Here is a 19,164-nt window from a genome sequence, read left to right on the forward strand (position 1 = left end):
AAGTTGAATACAGTGTGTTGAGATTTGGTTTATTCATCTAAAATGATCTGCACGATCCACCTCATGGGTTTGTACCGAAGTTCAAAGCTGTCACAAGGGCATCGAAATGTTAAAACACTAAAATTTTAAAAATTACTGAAATTGTAATAAACAGTATAATAACAGTAAGCAGTATACATTCATTCGAGGTGTTTAAACTATTTTCTATTGAAAGCTATATGTGTTCCACTAAAAGATTGAGAGACAAGATCATTTCAGTTGTTCCCACCACGAAGGGATCCCTTTCAGATGCCATTTGGCTCAAAATATGAAAACTCTGGAAAACGTTCAGAATCATTACTTATCTCCATGGGTGAGTGCTCCCTAGCAGTTATCATGTCTGCAGCAGAAGCAAAGCCATTTTCCATGATTGTCTTTTGTGTCTGTTACTTGGATCCCAAATACCTTTTAGGCAAAATTTTCTTCTGTGGTTATAGTAGATTACATTTAATTGTGAGAAAACCAGTTTCCAATATGACTTAAGAATGCCTAAGAATATTCATCAAAATCCGTGATGCTTCCAGAAGCATTTTGGAGTAAGTTAGACCCCTTAGTATATTTGCTTTGCACTAGCTCTTAAATTCAGGCTTAGTTGGTTTAAAATTTTTTTAATGATAACCAAAAGTAATTCTCTCCCAGATTTTTCCTCTCAATGTGGTGTTTTAAAGATTAAAAATCAAGATTTTCAAAAATTTTAAAAATGAAGTCCTGCCATTCATCATTAAAAAAAAAAAAAACAACTTCAAAAACTCACAGCATCTGATTCCAGCCCCTTGGATAAAGGTCCCTAATCACAGCATCCTTCCAGGTAGTCAGGAAGCCCCTGTTCAAACAGTCCCACGGGCTGAACACATGGAATTCTGTAAGGGTGCCCACTCCACTCTTGGACAATATTTATACTTCATTGTTGTATTCAGTCAAAACCCACTGCAAATTTTGCCTATTGCTTCTAGTTTCGTCCTTGAGAAAGAGCATGAGTTTTAGCTCTCATTTGAGTCATATTTCTGTCTCATCTTAAAGTCTTGGTTGCAAATACCTTTTGAAGAACAGGACCAAGACTCTTAGGAAAAAGAAATGCAAAATATCACTTCTTTCATATTCATATTCTCATTTCATATTTCATAGAGCCCAAACATTGCTGGCTGAAGAGTGACTGGCACGATAAAGGCCTGATGGATTCCCCAGTGCACGCTTCCCTGGTACCATGTGCATTTCCCCTAGGTTGCCAGCTCTGTGAAGTCAAGAGTTTTGGCTCTTGCATTCATTCTTAGATCCTTAGCATGCTGCCTGCATCAGAATAAGGGATAAAATTTTTTTAATATAAATGATTAAATATACGAATGTATGCTTGACTCATGAACATATGATTGCATGCAGAATGCCTGAATACATATATAGACTCTGGAATCTGTCTACCATGAGGATACCATTCAATATTCAAATTTCTAATTTAAACGACAATGCTTCAACAGCCTAAGAATTATTTTTTCTGCTTTCTTTTTGGGACCAGGTCCATGCTATGTGTCCTGGGAGAGCAGGTTTTCCGAGGGCACTCCTCCTTGCTTAGTTCCTATTTTTAGGCTTCTCAGTAAACTGTGGGGAGACAGCCCAAAACCCACAGATGGCCACTAGGGGTATAACACGTATCTAATCCAGTTCATCTAGGTGACTTAGGGGAGTACATGGTTTACATCACCGGATGTGGAAGAAGCTGCCATGATTGTGGACACCCACGGTGGAACTGAGACAGACGTGTGCTAAACCTCTATGGCAGATGGCTTCTCAGAATAAGGCATGTTGTAGCTCTGTAAGATGATCAAAGTCAGTGGACATCTATTTGTCCTTCAGGCAAAATGGATACTTGTCCCAGAGGGTAATTTCATTCTGATCCGTTCTGAGCAGAATACCTGCAGAAGATTTGGGTGTCTGTATGACAAAATGACTGAAGGTGGTGGCCAAAAGTCCAGGAGGACTCTTGTCATGGTCAGAAACTGGAGGGACTAGAGATGAGTCAAGACCAGGACACAGAAAGGGACGGGGCCAAAGTCCATCTGAGAGACCAGACAGAGAAAAAAACTACAGTAATCAGCTGAATATGGAATTCAGAGAATGAGAAAGTAGACAGATTCAGAGAAGGTTCTAATGAGACCTGGGCAGAAATGATTTTATACAAATAAATGTTAAAAATCAGTTAGAAAAGCCTCTCATTTAATAGATGTTCTACTTTTTTCTTACCTGAACTGAAAATAATCCATTTAAGTAGAGCAATTAGTTTTATTTGATGGCTATGATGCATCATTTCAACAATGATCCATCTTATTTTTAAACAGCATAACTGAATAAAAGATGGTGCTGTTTTCAGTGATTTTCATGAGCTACTCCTACTGGAAGGAAGCCAAGCTCCTCAGACCCCAGCCCATACCCAAGTTCCTACACCTTCCTGGCAGCAGCTTGCCCTCATTAAATATCATTAGGCAATGTATGGAGTGTTAGCCCTGCAAACTCAGCCTTGTAAAGTGGAATGAGCATGACAGAGAAAGAAATTTTCCATCTGTGATCCAAAAATAGCACAGACAAGTCTCTGGGCTCAGGTAGGTCTCATGCTTCATGGAAGGTAACATAAAAAATTATAAGACCTCTTGGTCATGGAGTTTATGACACAGGCAATAGCAAAAGCCATGTGTAATTGGAGTGGCTGCAATAAGAGAACTGAGCTTAGCAGCAGTAAAAACAACAAAGAATAAATGAAGAATTCCTGTTAGCTTGTCTTTGCCTGTTGGTGTTAACTATACATAGAGAGATGATTAGCATGCTTCTAAAATGTTTTGTCTACTGGAAACCTATGCAATAATGTATGTATAGTATATATATTATATATTTGTCTATTATGTATACAAATAAATACATTTCTATATGTGTGTGTGGGGGGGGCTGTGTGCACAGAGTCTTTCTGACATAACATACAAGCAACAATGCTGATCAGTGTTAACACTGTTTATCTCTGGGGTGTGGGACTCAGGCCACTACACGAGCACAGAGGAACATCTTGACCTTGCCTGTGATTCTCATCTGTGCTATTAGAACTTTTTTTTTTTTAATAAAAAGCATGTCCTATCTTTATGATAAAAAAAAAAACTAAACATGTGAAATAAAATTGACATGTAAAAAAATAAAACTGCTGCCCCACATATTATAAAGCATGGATATTACGAGAAGTCTAGGAAATACATTTCAGAAATCCTTTAGGCAAAGAAATGGTTACAAGGTCCAAATGCAAACTGCCTGTATCTCCCAATGCAAACACATCGGCCTAATTGCTAAGGCCAGCTACTACAATGGGCTAGGGGGGCTGTCACTAATGTCATGGCTGTGCACTTGCCAGCTAAATTCTCTTCTTCAGAAATTGCATGGGTTTTAGGTTATAGCCTCCATAGAGGTAACCAGAACTCTCAAAGTGAGATTTGCGGCCATGGTATTTATTTCCTTCTTGGCTTCTGGTTTTTTGTTGTTGTTGTTGTTGTTTTTAATCAGTCCTTGAATGTGATAAAGCACAGCTTAACTAGGTGAAGCTGGGTTCTAAACTGGGATCTGTTTCATTAAATGTGTACTCCTGGAATATAGGGCTCCGAAAATGACTACCTTTAAGGTTCTCTCATGTGGTCTTGTAATAACTCTCCATTTCTCATACCCCTCCCTGTCAACCAAACCCACAAATGGAATGCCCATGAGGGGCTCTTCTGAGCCAAACACAGAGGATTGGCAGCTAAGCCAGCCATGCTCCAGTACTGTCCCGGGAGGTTTTGTAGAAAATGGTATTTCTGTGAGTATACAGTGTCATGTCTTTTAAATTAAACGTTTGTGGGTTTACAGATCCAGACCAGGGCCAGACCATTGGCTTCTACCCTTTCTGATGGCCCATTAAAGGGGAGACTCTATACTTGAGCTGAGCTGGAAACTCTTGGAGCATGTGGCCTCAGCTCTTTCTGAAGGCCAGGACTGTCCCACGCAGTGATCAATTTTAAAAAGTGCTACAGGAGGTAGGTTTAATATTGAATCCATTAAATATGTAACTGTTCCGTTCATTTTTGATGTCCTTTCCTCGGAAAACCCGAGTCCTGAGGGTGTTTGCTTTTTCAAAGAGATATTTGCTTGTTGTACATAGTTTCCCATCCATAATGTAGAACTTTTTTTGGCTTGGAATGATTTCCAAATGTACCAGAACCCCTATAGTAGTCATTACCTTATCTATTTTCATACCAGGAATTTACTGTGACTTCAGTCGGACCTATTTAAATTGGCCTGTAGCCTTCTATACCCTAAGTTTTCTCTGGGCTGCTTTGAAGCATCACAAAGAAATATGAGATGGTAGTTGGTGAAAATAGTCCTTTATCCCAGAAATGGCGGCTGGGTAACTGACTGTGTGGCCAACTGTTTGGCTTAATCTGGGGAATGGAAGGCACCATTCAAAGCCAGATTCCAGTCTGTTTTACGGATTATATTTCTGTCATCACAACATCTCTTAGACAGTCCCACCAACTGAAAAACTCCCAGATGAAGCCCAGTGATTAAATTCTCCTGGAGCCTATTTTTTCCAATTTCTGGAAACAACATACTGCCCTCCTCCTTACCTCCCCATAAAACCCAACAGATAATTCCATTTCTAAGACTGATAGATGGAAATAGATTACTCATAACCAACCTATTCTCCCCCCACCGGAAATAACACCAATAATTTGATTTTGAAAAGGCTAAAGAGATGCTTCATCCCCACCCACAGAGAAGCTATTCCTCCTTAGTACAGTACTCATATCTGTCCTCTCAAAATGATAGGTGACCAAAATGCAATTCAGGTAAGCAGTGCGTCACCACTGGACCTTTAAAGTAAATGCAGAAATACGATCATTTATGTGTTCACATGCAGAGACACCAGGGAAGCACTTTGCTTGTGTCTAAGAGCCAAATGGAAGAGAGCTCAGAAGACCTCAGCTTTAGTCTGAAACAACTTTGGATCACCCACTTGTGTTTCTGACTCCTACCCACGTCAAGTAGGCCTCTTCACTGAAAGTTAGGAGCCTTTTCCTCCTGCTCTTTTAGTTATCACAGAGTCCCTACTGGAGGGACCTGTAAGTACCAACTGATCCGTGGCAGGATTCGAAGTCATAATTCCAACGCCAGAGACACATTTCTGGCTCAGCTCCCACAGTGGTTTTGTACTAAGAATTTCCTGGTAGGGGGAAACGAAGAAAAGAATAGATTAGACAACCCCATATGTAAGAAGTGGGGTTACAGTGCTATCAGGTATAATCTTGGGACCTGACAAGTAAAAGGTGAGGCGTCCATCGGGAAGATCCAGCCGTCCTGGAAATCCAGCAGTGGAACTCATAAAACAAGGCTTTGTCCTTGGGACAAGGCTTACTCGGGGTAGTGAAAACCAAACACTTAGAAGGAAAACCTAAAATGGGCCCCCTCTCACCACTACACCCAAGAGTCTCTACTTATTAGCCTCTGTGCAACATGCCCACAACTGTTTTCTTGCTTAAGTGAGTTATTTTGACATATGTTGCTGCTTTTGCATTGGCTGTTTTATTTCAAGTCAGTTAGCCTGCTTTCTATTATCACTAGAGAAAGTCTGGAAGGGAACGCAGTCACAGTGCTCCATTTCCTGGAACCACAGTCCCCACACGTGGTTTTCTGCTCAGCACCTTCAACCGCACTTAAAATCCAGCGGTTCCGCCAAACCGGCCGTGGGCCTTCGTTCAATCCTGTGCTGGTCTCTTATCGTCTACATCGCAGCAAAAGGCAAAGATGGCTACACGGAGGCAGTATGGGGCTGTGCAAACAGCCCAAGCTGAACCAGTCCTTCATGGCTATCAGCAACAGCCCCGCCCCCAGGGCCGGGCCCTGGGTCCCTCCCATGCCACCTCACCATACTGCAGAGGTACAGCACACAAGTTGACATTATCCATGTGGCACGTCCCAGCTCCTACAGAATGACAAGGGATGAGGGAGGAGGGCAGGGGAGACATGCAAACGGTCACTAATAGTCTCTGTATATTTCATCTTGGAAACAGAAGCAGCTTTACAGTTGTGTTTCTGCGGGACATCCAGAGGGTTTTCAGAGACCTCCAGAGTGCCTTGTGGTCTTCAAAGACTGAATGTAGAGAGAGCAGATCGTATTTACTTTTTTTTTTTTTTTTTTGAATGATGGGTAGTTGCAGTAGAATTGTGGGGTACAGAGGAGTCGTGAATGCACAGGGGGAGGAGGGAGCAGTGCCATTTGTACGAACATCCTTTGAATCTCGAAAATAAATTATACAGGTGAACACAGAAGTTCATGCTACTTGCTGGAAGCAATAAGGATCAAATTTTGTGGAATGTGTATTCCACAAATCTCCAGGTACCCTGCCTCTTCCTCAGAGGGCTATCGTGTTCTGTTGGACATCCTGGTAGCCCTTAATAACTGGTGGCATGGTCTCAGATAGATTCTTGCAGAGAGAGACAGATTTGTGGATTCCATCAGCTTCTTCCAGGGGAGCTGCCCGATTGCCGGGAGGGCACAGGTGATACGCTTGCTTAGGTTCTCTTTGCAATCTACCAGGGTCAAACAGCAGTTTCCAGGTCCTCATGGCCAATGATCTTATAGTTCTGGCGGCTTTCTAGGTATGCAGCCAAATCTGGGTCTCCAGCCTGCTGTGCTCTGTCTTGAGGTGTCTTCCCCTAAAGGTGACAGTGGGAAGGAAGGAGACACAAATACGTGGAATGAGATTTATTTTTTTTAAATCATGGGGGTATTCAAAGATTACTCCCCAAAGGATTTTTCCATGCTTATGGTTTTAGAGTTGACAAGACACTTTCAAATCTATTGTCACATTAAACCCATGAGGTAGGTAAGTTCGAGAGAAAGACACGATCACTTGACAGGTGGGGCTGAGGAAAAGGGGGTTCGGAGTAACAGCTGAGGAAAAGGGGGTTCAGAGTAACAGCAGGAAAGAGTGTGGCACAGTGAGTTTGGGAACCCCAATTCTTTCTGGGAGAAGGGGGATAGAAATCACTGAAGAGAAAAGTAGGAAGTAGGCTTTCAGATGCCCGATGCCAGACTCTTCCTATTACACTAAACACTAAACTCTGGGAAGCAGCAAGCAGAAAATGAGAGTACCGGATGGTTGTAAATGATCTAAAGATGTTTCTTTGCTGGTTTCGAAGTCTTCAGTTAAGTTCTCCCAATTCAGAACTATCTCATCTCTCCAAAAAGTGAGTTAATTTCTGACTACAAAAGTGATGGATGTTGATTAGATAAACTTGGAAAAGCACAAAAGTGTTAGGAAGAAAATAAAAATCACCAGTAATTCCTATACTACACTAAGATAACTGCTGTCAACCTTCCACAGAGTAGCTATTTTGTCTTTTTTTATGGCTCTACACATAACAATTTTTGTAAATAGAAAACCATACTATGGGGCACCTGGTTGGCTCAGTCGGTTAAATGTCTGACTTCTGATTTCAGCTCAGGTCATGATCTCAGGGTCATGAGATCGAGCCCCATGTTGGGCTCCATGATGAGTGTGGAGTCTGCTTAAGATTCTCTCTTTCCTTCTCCCTCTGCCCCTCCCCCTGCTTGCATTCTCTCTGTCTCTCTCTCAAAAAAAAAAAGTCTAAAAAAACCCCATACTCTGTTTACATACTATTATATAACACACTTTTTCACTTAACATGTCAAACCTTTATGTCATTCAGTGTTCTTCTACATCATCTTAAAGGACTGTATCATTTCTTGCAGCCTACTATAATGCCATATGCATGTTTATACACACACATGATATTTTTGGAATAAGGTCAACGAATAGATTCGGTAGTAGAAGGAAGGAAGGTCTCCATTCTTTTGAATGCATATAGATATTACGTAATGCTCCTTGAAACTTCTAATTTTTGTTCAGGGATAATGGCTTTATCTATTTAAAAAGTAATATAAGGGGCGCCTGGGTGGCTCAGTCGATTAAGTGGCTGTCTTCAGCTCAGGTCATGATCCCAGGGTCCGGGGATCAAGCTCCACATCGAGCCCCACATTGGGCTCCTTGCTCAGTGGGGAGTCCGCTTCTCCCTCTCCCACTCCCCCTGCTTGTGCTCCCTCTCTCGCTGTGTCTCTCTCTGTCAAATAAATAAATAAAATCTTAAAAAAAAAAATAAAAAGTGATATTAAATTCAAAAAGATGGAGGCATGAACATTGTACCAAAGAAATAGCTCCATGTATAAATGCACGCGAGTTTTACGAAAATTGCTGAAGGCTTCTCAGCCTCCATCTGAGTCACTGCAATGGAGAGTGTCAAGCTCAATTAAGCCTGTAGCTTACAAGGGTATGTGGGTAGAGAATAAAAGGAAAGTAACAGTGGCTCTGGATTCTTTCTAAAATTTTACTTATTTATCTGGGATTTAATATTGAACCACTAGCTTAAAGTTCCTATATAAGTTTTTCCAACTTGTTTATAGTATTAGTAGATTATCTGATCTTCAATATTAATAAGGTTGGAATTACTAGCTTCCAAGTATTCAGAGAGGTGGACTGGAGTGGCCCTTGAGTTGATTTTTAAAGGAACTGTTCTCGGGGCGCCTGGGTGGCTCAGTTGGTTAAGCGACTGCCTTCGGCTCGGGTCATGATCCTGGAGTCCCGGGATCGAGTCCCACATCGGGCTCCCTGCTCAGCGGGGAGTCTGCTTCTCCCTCTGACCCTCCTCCCTCTCATGCTCTCTGTCTCTCATTCTCTCTCTCTCAAATAAATAAATAAAATCTTTAAAAAAAAAATAAAGGAACTGTTCTCATCAAGAGAAATTATCAAGATATTGCTTCTCCCCAACCCAAAAAAAAAAAATCTAGGAAAAGATCCAGTCATAATTATCATGTTCTGCTTTAACTTAGCATAAAATTACAAAATGGGAAAATTAACAGGTCTCCCAAAAGGATGAAGCATAGACTATTTCATACAGTAAGACCTCTAGAACACAATGTTGGGGGAACATAAGCATTCTATAATAGCATGAATAGTATGACTTCACTGACTAAAAAAAAAAAATGAGAGAGAAAAACAGGCATACCTACATGTGAAGAGAGATCGTTAAAATTTTAATAGTATATAGGTCTAGAGTGTGAGATTTCTAGTGATTTTTATCTTTGAAGAATATCTTTGCATTGCTTGAGTTTTCTATATAAGAATGCACTGTATTTATAATCATAAAATTAATGAAGCTGTGTTTTGAAAAAAAAGCACACACATACATAACACAAAAGAGGAAGCAATCTCAAGGCATGTTGAGCCCATTTATCTGATTCAGAAACTTAGAAAGATAAAAAAGAGCAATCTGCTCAGGGGCCAGGTCTCCTGCCCAGTCTTTTAAAGAGCAATCTGCTCAGGGGCCAGGTCTCCTGCCCAGTCTTTTGTTTGTCTCTTTCAGGTTGCTCCTCCTTTTCTTTTGATTTCCTGAGGTGAGTGTGAGAGCAGTCTTTTGTGTGGTCAATAGGCAACTGCCACGCTGGAGTGTGAGTTGGCCCCAGACAAGCCAAACCTACCTGAAATCGAGGCCTCCCCTGATCCTGTCTATAGGGTTTGTGTTCCTCCATCGGATTACACGACGAAGAGTTTAAGCGCAAATATCATCTGGGAAGAATATCACATGGAGCACTTATCTGCCACTTGAAATCCTATACCCACTTAGCTAACCAGGTAACAGACCAGCTTAACATGTCCCACAGCCCTAGGGAGGAGGAACCCAGGTGGCCAGGGTCCTCTGTCGGAGAGCAGGGATCCGGTGGACTGCAGGGGCGTGGAGAATCATGCAATGCAGCTGGCTCAGAACTGGGGTCGAAGGAAAAGAGGCCCACACAGGAGATAAAGTTATTTTATGGCACTCACTGCAGTTTGAGGAACCCCCAGGGTGAAAACTGCACATAAGCAGTTGCTCGTCCCTTAAAGAGGTCTCATGGGGAATATGTCTGTGTTCCTTGGCTACATTCATCAGCCCCAAACTTAGGCTATTCAGTGCCTTAGCTTAATGAAACCCTCATCTCTATATTAAAATTCTTCTCTGCAACCCTCTACAGTTAAACGGTTTGTCCTTAGCATCTACCCAGGGATGCTCAGGCTCCCCTGCGGCACCGAGGTATTAACCGTCTTCCACCCCCCTCCACCCCGCCCTTCCCTTCTCCTGGGCTGCAGTCCCCGGGCTGCACCACTGAGCTACACCTCTTCCTTTGCTCCAGCTTTCAGCCCTTTCCTCGGTGCTCTCTGTAAATGAACAATTCACAGTGCAGCCTGATCTCAGGTCTCCTGAACGGAGTTTCTCCTGATGCCTGACCTCTACCTGTTGGCATCTTTCCGGTCAAGGTCGGCACCGTAGGTCACTCTATCAGTTTCTGGCCTCACTGCCCTCTCCTTAAGACACTAACACACTTTAAAGCCAGATTGACATGTCTTTTGCTGCAGGGGAACCAACCACATTTCAAGTCACGATGCCGTAAGTACCACTATAAGGCAAAGACATGATCCAAACCATTCAAGAAAAACCCACTTTGTGACTTTGTTGCCACACTTCATCCCATTGGATCCAGGGGGGTGTTCTGTCACCACAGGAGAACAACTCATCTGCTGCGCTGGGTGTCAAAAGAGCTAAATTTGGATTTGGGCTCAGCTCCTGGTCTAAGGGTACAGAGCTTTCTTTGGGTTTCAGTTTCCACGTCAATGAGAGAAATTCCCACCCTAACTTCAGGGGTTAACTTTCAGGGAAAAATATAAGAAAATAAGTAGGAAGAAACTTTTAAAAATAAAAAGCCAACGTAAAGGCACCAGATTTAAGGCTGTAACCTCTCCAAGTCCGGGCTGACCATCCTGACAGCGGCGGCTAATAACCCAGGCACCCGTAAACCACAGATCGGAAGCTACCCTAGATAAAGCCACTGAAGGAGAAATTCCAAAGCAGGCCAATGTCTTCTACGCCTCTCCTAGGGCTTTGAACCTCACCTCCCCGCAACTTGGCTGCTGGCATTCGGCAGGACAACCCCAAAGTCCCAAGGCCAGCACATTCAGAGGTTTATAAAGTCCCATAGGCAAGCACACACCCTTCCCTTTGTGCTTATACATTTAAACTACAGTTGCTCTAAATGAAGCACTTTATTTTTTCCTCCTTTTTTCCAAAGCCCCAGGCACTTCCATAAGCGCAGAAAGGATGCCTTTGCCCTGGGCACAAGTGAAGGCAATGGTGCCGGTGATCCTGCCCAGGAGGAGGATGTTTGCACTCACTCATCAGGTTACCTTGGAGTCCGTCTTTCTCAGAGATGCTCCCGCATCCACCAGAAGCTGGCACACGGCCCGGTTCCGCTGGCAGGCAGCCTTGTGCAGGGCGGTCTCACCCCTAAAGCAAAGAGGAAATGGGAAACCACCCATAAAGGGGTTGGGGGCGGGGGCGGGAGTGGGGGCGGGGCTGGAGGCTGCAGGGAGGGGGTGAGGGTAGCTTCCTATCCCTGCTGCTGAGGTTCTGGGCTCATCCGCCTCCTTCGCGATCTGCAGCTGAGATCCGGGCACATTCTGGGGAGGCGGATGAGGGGGTGTCTAAAAATGCCTTCAGTTAGTCATCAACGAACCAGAACTCCAATCGCTGTCTCAAGAGTGTTAACTAGGCTGAGTGATTTTGTTTTCAACCACCGACGTTTGATTTAGGTAACACTCCATGGCACTGTTCAACAAACTGATGTGTAGAGATGGGTCTGAGCCCGGTGGAATGATTTTCTCTGTGGACACATGTGGGCAGAACATAGGGGCACCGGATCAAGTACACACGGGGCAGGCATGGAAAACCACAGACCCCTCAGGCACCTCACACAGGTCTTGGCAGACCACCATCTGGCCCTCCGTGGAGTATCTCTGGGGGACTCGGCGTGGAAGGACCAGGTCAACACAAGCCGCCCTACCTACTGATTTCATGCGAATGGCAGGTGGGAGGGTGCGGGTAGCCACAGAGGACATCTGGGAGAGCTGGGAACCCTGTTGGCCATAGGCCGCTCAGTATAGGAAGAGGGCAAAGCAAAGTAGCCATTTCTACCCCCTCTAATGGGCAGTCTAGGGAGGAGGAGGTTTCCATTCTGAGTCCAAAATTGAAAAGATGCTTAATGCCAAGCATGTGGAAAATCAAATGTAGTCCTTAGAACAAACAGGTTCATGACAACTTTGCCAATAGGATGGCGTATGTGGACAAACTCTCTGTCACGACAGTGTCTTCCCTGTCTAGTAAGTCATAACTATAGAACTCTACCCTTCCCACTCAGCTTCCATTCTATTCATTTCTACTTTTCCTCCTCCAGACCTACTTAACTACTCCCCATCCATCTTTATCTCTTTTCAAATGTCTTTGAAGTTTTATAGTGCTTCTTATATGGCTTTCAGGGTGAGATGGCGAGCCTTTCTTTGTTCCTACTTGGGGAGTAGGAGCTATTTTGCTGCCCTAGGAATAAAAATGTTGAAAACAAACATTATCAGTTTGGGGACCACCCGAGAGAAGATGACTTTCTCAACTGGAGTTTCTCTTCTGAACCACAGAACATAAAAATGATTGGATTTACTATAGTCTTAATTCTCCAATGGTTGTATATACCTAGTTCCATTCCAGACCCGGTATAGAGGTTTCATTACAAACAAAGGATTCCGTAGGGTATTAGGACTTAATTTTCTCACAAACCCCAGTTGAGAAAGAGTAAATAAAAAAGGTAAATGTATTTATCTAGACTTCTCAGTAGTCCAAGATGCATCAGTGCAAAACTACCTTGCCTATAGGAAGCTCTAAATGATGACTAGCAATGACTGTGCGTGCAACCATTATTGATTCTTGTCATCAATTTTTATTGTGTAATTTTTGATTTAGAAGATTAGCCCTGCACAGTTATAAATACAATTGAAAGTGAACTTCTTATCACTGACATTTAAATTATCTGCTGTATGCTCTATAGGCTACATTCTTCTCCCAGATATGTTCTAAAGAAAATAATCTAGACTATGTAATGAAAGGAAACACTCACGTTTCGCTGTCTGCCATATCCAATAACTCGGAAGGTCCTAAATAAGAGGAAAACAAGATGCCATCAAAAATAAGTTCAGAAACTAACATTAACAAAAAAATCTATAGTCACAGAATTAAAACACGTTGGAAAGCTGAATAAAGTAGAGTCATTTGGTGCAAGGGATATTAAGACCACCTCCCCTGCTCCCCCTCCCCCCCCAAAAGAATGGATTTCTCTATTCCCACTCACCAACCTCCCAACCGCCACCAACCGATATGTGTGGAATAATACAGCCTATGCTTTTAAAGCAGCTTTCAATCAGGTTGAAGACATAAAATTAGTCAGAATAGAATAAGTAAGAAATAACTAAGTGGTTACCTTGGGGGAATGGGGACACTTCAGTGGGCTTTAAGGATTGTTTATCATTCCCCAGAGGCAGGTTGTTTAAGACGGGGTTTTATACTGGATAATTTTAAAGCTACAAGATACCAGAGATATCATCCAGTCCAATATCTATATTTTAGAAACAGAGTAAAATTATATTTTTCATAAAATTTCCCTTCCAAGACCTGGAAGAAATATTATGCACAGCAAATGATTATAGATGCTTCCTTAGGAACTGAGATGTCTGATGAGTTTGTGCACTGATGATGTTCTATTTGTTCACCAATTAAATCATTCAATCTGCAAACAATGCTTGGAATGACCACCTTTCCACCTTCTGCACCAGTGATTCCTTCCCCAACCCTCCTGTACTCTAATCAGTCTACGGGTATCAGCTGAGACACATTTTCCATAAAGCCCTCTGCAACCCCCACTCCAAATACTGCATTAAATGTCCTATGTGCCCCCTCATTTTGTACACTAACCCTATGTCCTGTACTTGGGAGGGTAACATAATTTATCATCCAAATTGAGACTGTCCCAGACAGGTGGGGATATGTAATTACTTTAGTGATCATGACATTTAAACCATAATAAAACCACCTGCGGATTTGTCTCTCTCCATAACTAGACTGTGGTAAACCCCCTGGAAGCTGTGGCTTATGCCTTGTTCACCACTACATCCTTCCTTGGTGCCTGGCATAGAGCCTGGTACCAAGCAGATGCTTACATGTTTGGTTGAATTAATGAATAAATGTGCTTGGACATGCCAAACACAGTTCTAGGTATTGAGCATTTTAGTCTTTAAAAATATGATCCTATTGATTTGCTCTCTGTCTTGTTGGATATCATTATAATTGAAAATTTGCTTTTATGATTACTTATTACATAAAAAGAAGAAAGGGGAGAGATTAGGACTTCCCAACCATGAAAGTCACTGGCCAAGAAGATGACTAAGATGCCATGGGACCTTCACAATCCTCTTGGTCATCCAAGAGCTGGCTCCTCTTTCACATCTACTGGCCGTCTAGGCCAGGTGAATTTTCCCTTGCATCCTCTGCCCTATTTGTCTCTCCTCTTTGTCCTATTTGACAAATAGGCTTCCTAATTGGTCTCTGCCTAGAGCATAATTAGCATTCAGAAACAGGTACTAAGAAAAATGAGAAGGTCTCTCATCATTCAGATTTCTAATTCAGCATATTGACTGCTTACTGCCAAGTATTCAACCATGAAAGTTTGCAGTCTTTCACCTGGAACTACCCTTCCTCAATTTGTTCCAGGTTCCATTTCTTCGTATCAGCTCAACTGGTAACTGTGCCATCACCCGCCTCTCTCTGGGGCTCTCCCAGCTCAGAGAGCTTCTTCCCTCCACTCTCCCGACCCAGAACAGCCTTCCCTTTTCTAGCCACATACCTAAGTCTGACCTGTCCTGTAAAGCCCAGTCTGTGACAAGGTCTTCTGAAACGACCAGCTTTGACAGAAAGAATCTATCCCTTCTCTGAACTCCTTCTCTCGTAACACTTACTTGGTTCCACCCTTGTATTATGTATTTGCTTTTCACTCATACGCCTTGTCTCCCTAAATGAATTATACTAAATCCTTGCCGTGTAAGAACATTTATTATTTTTCATTTATTATTTTTCTAGCACCTATCCTACATTAAGGATTCAAAAAGACGTAATGTATTTATTTTTGTTCCTCAGTCTTGTGGTTCTAAGGAAACATGAACAATAATGACCACAACAAACACCCAAAGAAGTGCAAGGCAGTACCATGTAGTGATGGGTACTAGAGCTGAACCTCCTTGCTTCAAAATTCTGGCTCTACTTGCCACTTACTGGATCTCGGGCCAGTTCATTTAATCTCTAGGTCTCTTGATTGCCACGTACATTTGAGAAGGATTGATAATATGTATCTCACAGGATTCTTGTGAGGTTTCATAAGTCAATATAAGTTATAGGCTTAAAATGGGAGCTGGCACGCTACATGCAAATTCAGATCGGAGGTGTCCTATTCTCTGACTTAAGCAGGTTACGCTAAGTGGAGATGTGGAGCATCAGCCGAGGGAGGAAATGTACTGGGCTCTGCACTTACCTCCATTCACTTCTGAAGCCACTTGTTGACTCAAATGCTAGGTCCTGAGAACCAATACTCCAAACCCCTTCAACTGTTGGCAGGGCATTCTCCACAAGGTCAAGAACAAGGACACTTACAATGTCCAGTGGTCCCCAAAGAGAGTGCCTGCCACCTTCAGCCAACCCTTGGAGCCGTTCGTTTGCAAAGAAATTCCATGAATAGGAGCACCCCAGCCCCACTCCACTCCAGCAGCTCTGTTCCCACCATTCACTGCTAAGTGCATTCTTATCTGGGCACCAGAGGCCTCAGCCCCTTCCCCCTTCATTCAGCACTCAGAGCTGCACCCACGGTGGGTCCACCAACTCCAGGGTCCATGCCACCATGTAACGAGAGGCTGTGGGACCAGCTACATCAGTGCCAAACCGCCGTTGTTTGACACTCTGAACGTGGGGACAAGGCAGAGAAGGGACCTTGTTCCTCAAGGGTCTTACAAGAATCGCCATAAATGCAGCCAACCCAGAACAATGGCAGAGCTGATTATCCAGTTTCTGAGTCAGGCATGCCTGTAGCTGCTTATCACCCTCCCCTTCTCTCCTTTTAATCCTCGGCAGCTGACAGAGGTTAGAGGAAGAGGTGCTGCTCCTAAAATGAGACATTCTTGCTCTTAATTAAAACCTAACAAAACTCCAATTATAGGTTTCAGGAATGGAATGGGCTCTGGAATGATGGACTTAATTAACCCAAACTTTCCTCATCTGCCCATCAATACATATAATCACCAAAGAGCAGAACGTTTTGAACAGTGTCAGGCAAATCACCAATGAAGAGGCAAGGGTGGCAGCGAACTGATGACAGGCGGGAGTGTGGAGCTATTTTTAATAGTACAGGTACATTTTCTAGTAATGTTTTAACCTGCTTTAAAATAACTGTGTTTGCATAATGCTGGTGAGAGGGGGTTGCAGAGGAGGAAATAAGAAGAGGCCTGAGTGCCAGGTGCAGCCCAGGAACAGGCTGGAGGTTCCCTCCCTTCCAATGATCTGCTGGGAGCTCCTTCAGTAGTATATTGTGCTGTTTAGTAGTGCTCCGTGCGGGTTAGTAGCATTGATTCTCCAATCTTACAATTTGGAGAAAGGGGGCATGGCCAGAGAGACAAAAAAATAATCCGCCCAGACCTCACAAATTCTCTTTAAAGGAAAAAGTATTTAAAAAAAATAGCATCTATGATTTTTGGAAAGTTAATTTGAGTCTCACTCATAAGGGAGAGCCCAAGAGAAAGAAAAGACGATGGAATTCTTCCAGTTTATATCCATGGTGACTATTTGGATCTAAGGCTTATTGCATATTTTAGGTATGCATATGGTCTGATTGTGGATATCATGCCATCTCCCTTAGGGAACTGGAAGGAATACCATGACTTTGTTAGCAGTGAACTCACATTTATTCCCTGAATATAAAAGGACGTCTTGGTTCTCTGTCCCTTCTAGGGTTTATTACAATGTCCACACTCAGTCCCACAGGTGACCTACACCAGAAAACAACTGTTAAGTCCTGACTGAAGGGACACGTGTGCAAATTTCTCCATGAAACTTTCAGAGGCTGACGATCGATCACTGCCCCTCCACAGCTCTGCACCAGTTGTCACTGGAGCCCTGCATATAATACCTCTATCGATCTACCCTGCATTGTGGTTGTTTATCCGTGTTTCATTGCCCTCACCAGGTTTTAGAACTGTGGAGGGCAGAGACCATATACTACATACAAGTCTTGGCAAGTAACCTAACATCACTATGCTTCAGCTGTCTCCACCTGTCAGATGGAGATAAGAGAGCTCACTATGTAGAACTGTTGTAAGAATTAAATATGTTAATACATACAAAGCAGTTAGAACCATAAAAGTTAGCAGTGACTATCACTATAATATTTTTTCTCAAAAGTTCATGGGGGCAGAATTCATTTTTTTTCTAATAAATGAATGAAGACCTTTAAAAATCAATGTGGATCCCAGCCAGCATCCTATTTTTTCTCAGAGAAAGATCCATAAAGGTAACATGAATTCAAAAGACTGTGCTACATAGGGAAATGGTCCAAAAAATAAGGGGGAAAATGTACTAAGAGGATACCCACATCAGTATTCGGGCGAAAGCCAGGGAATGCGAGAGGAAGCCAAACTTCACAAAGCTCCCAACACGAGAAAGTGAACAGCATGGTTAGGCAGTCAAGCCTTCCAAACTGCAAGTTTGCTGCCCGGTGCTCATTCCACTGGCTCTCCCACTGGACACCCCAGCTTTTGCTGGCGCAACCCTGTCATCAATACTGTCCTCGTATTCTATATGATGTGTCTTTTGTCACGTGCACCCTTTAGTTTGCTTCCCACATCAAGGCATCCAAATCCCCTTTGCTATTCCTTCCACCTCTCCATGGCCTCTCTCTCCCCGGACCTCATTTCCCATTAGTCTCCCAGACGCTGCCAGCAGACCATTCCAAATCCTCCTCTGCCCCAGGACAAAAGCCGCACAGATGTGGGGAGAGCTGGCTCTGGGAACTCTAACAGCACCGTCATCCTGTCCCAGCGGGGTGGTGGTCGTTTCTCTCGGGGGACCAGAGGCTGAAAAAGGGGGGTAAAAAAGAAGAAAGAAAAGAAAGACTAGAGACAGAAAACGAGGGAAGACAAAATAAGCCATTGAAATCAAAAAGGAAATGCATGAGTGAGATTTCTATCAGGACACACGGTAGGGGGGCAAAGGGGTGGGAGTGGGGAGAATAAAAACAAAGGAGCGAAATGTGTGGGGTGGTAAAAGCCTAAAACAACACAAAAGTCTCTTGGAGGGGTACAAGGCGGGAGGAGGGAGTGGGTAGAAAATATGGTTGAAAGGAGCTGAAAAGCAGGAACCACTGGGGGACCCGGGCTGGAACCCCTCGGCATCTTTCCCTCTCCACCCTGTCCCCATGGAATTTTAGCTCTCTTCCTCCTCCATTCTCTCTGCAACCCTCCCAAGGCCCAAATTCCAGTTTTTCATAAAGGAAAACAGCAGGTTGTGCATTTGAGAGAAAGTCCCAAAGAAGATGCAGGACAGAGAAAAATTCAAACCGCCTGCGGCTTGTCAGAGTCTACCACACACTCCTGCCCCTCGCCCCACAGCCCGGTTATAAAGAGCACTTAGATGAGAAATACATTGCTTAGTGTGGTGTCTGGGAAGACAACGAATCTCTCACGACTCCTGTTCAGGGGGCGCCCTCCTGACTGTGGACCCCATTGCTCACCATAAATAACCAGTGAAGAGGGGGGCAAAGCAGAGGGAGAGGGGCTCCCGCCTGAGCAAGAATGCAGGGCGCAAACAAGCCCCTACACTCTTAGGCATCTTGAAAAGGGCCCACGGATTTCTCAGAACCCTTGTCAGGAGGCCTGTTGTTGGGTATTTGAACAGATTTTACGATTTATATCATATGAAGCCACAGGAAAGACTTAAACCAAATTAAAAACAAAAAAACTAAAACTTCAAAAGATTTGCAGCATTCGAGATTGGGAGGACTGTCCCTCTCCATCTTTGGCACCGTGTAAAATTGTACTCTTTTCCCATTTATATGAGTTCGAATTGATCAGACTTGTCTACCACAAATCTGATGCTGGT

The 19,164-nt window shown here is 43.4% G+C and overlaps 1 protein-coding gene across 1 annotated transcript in view; it reads right to left on the reverse strand.

Moving 5' to 3' along the window:
- Window positions 1-3,179: 3,179 nt before the first annotated feature.
- The window catches only part of DGKI (diacylglycerol kinase iota), a 428,452-nt gene continuing 412,467 nt past the window's right edge, over window positions 3,180-19,164 (reverse strand). Inside the window, exons 31-33 of the mRNA XM_035021183.1 lie at window positions 13,094-13,130; window positions 11,337-11,436; window positions 3,180-6,756 (exon numbers count right to left, since the gene is read on the reverse strand). Coding sequence (XP_034877074.1) covers window positions 6,640-6,756; window positions 11,337-11,436; window positions 13,094-13,130 — 254 coding nt within the window. The 3' untranslated portion in view covers window positions 3,180-6,639. The remainder of the gene's footprint in view (window positions 6,757-11,336; window positions 11,437-13,093; window positions 13,131-19,164) is intronic.

The sequence above is a fragment of the Mirounga leonina genome, unplaced genomic scaffold, assembly GCF_011800145.1.
Source record: "Mirounga leonina isolate KUSES-001 unplaced genomic scaffold, KU_Mleo_1.0 Mir_174, whole genome shotgun sequence".
In the NCBI taxonomy this organism is placed as follows: Eukaryota; Metazoa; Chordata; class Mammalia; order Carnivora; family Phocidae; genus Mirounga; species Mirounga leonina.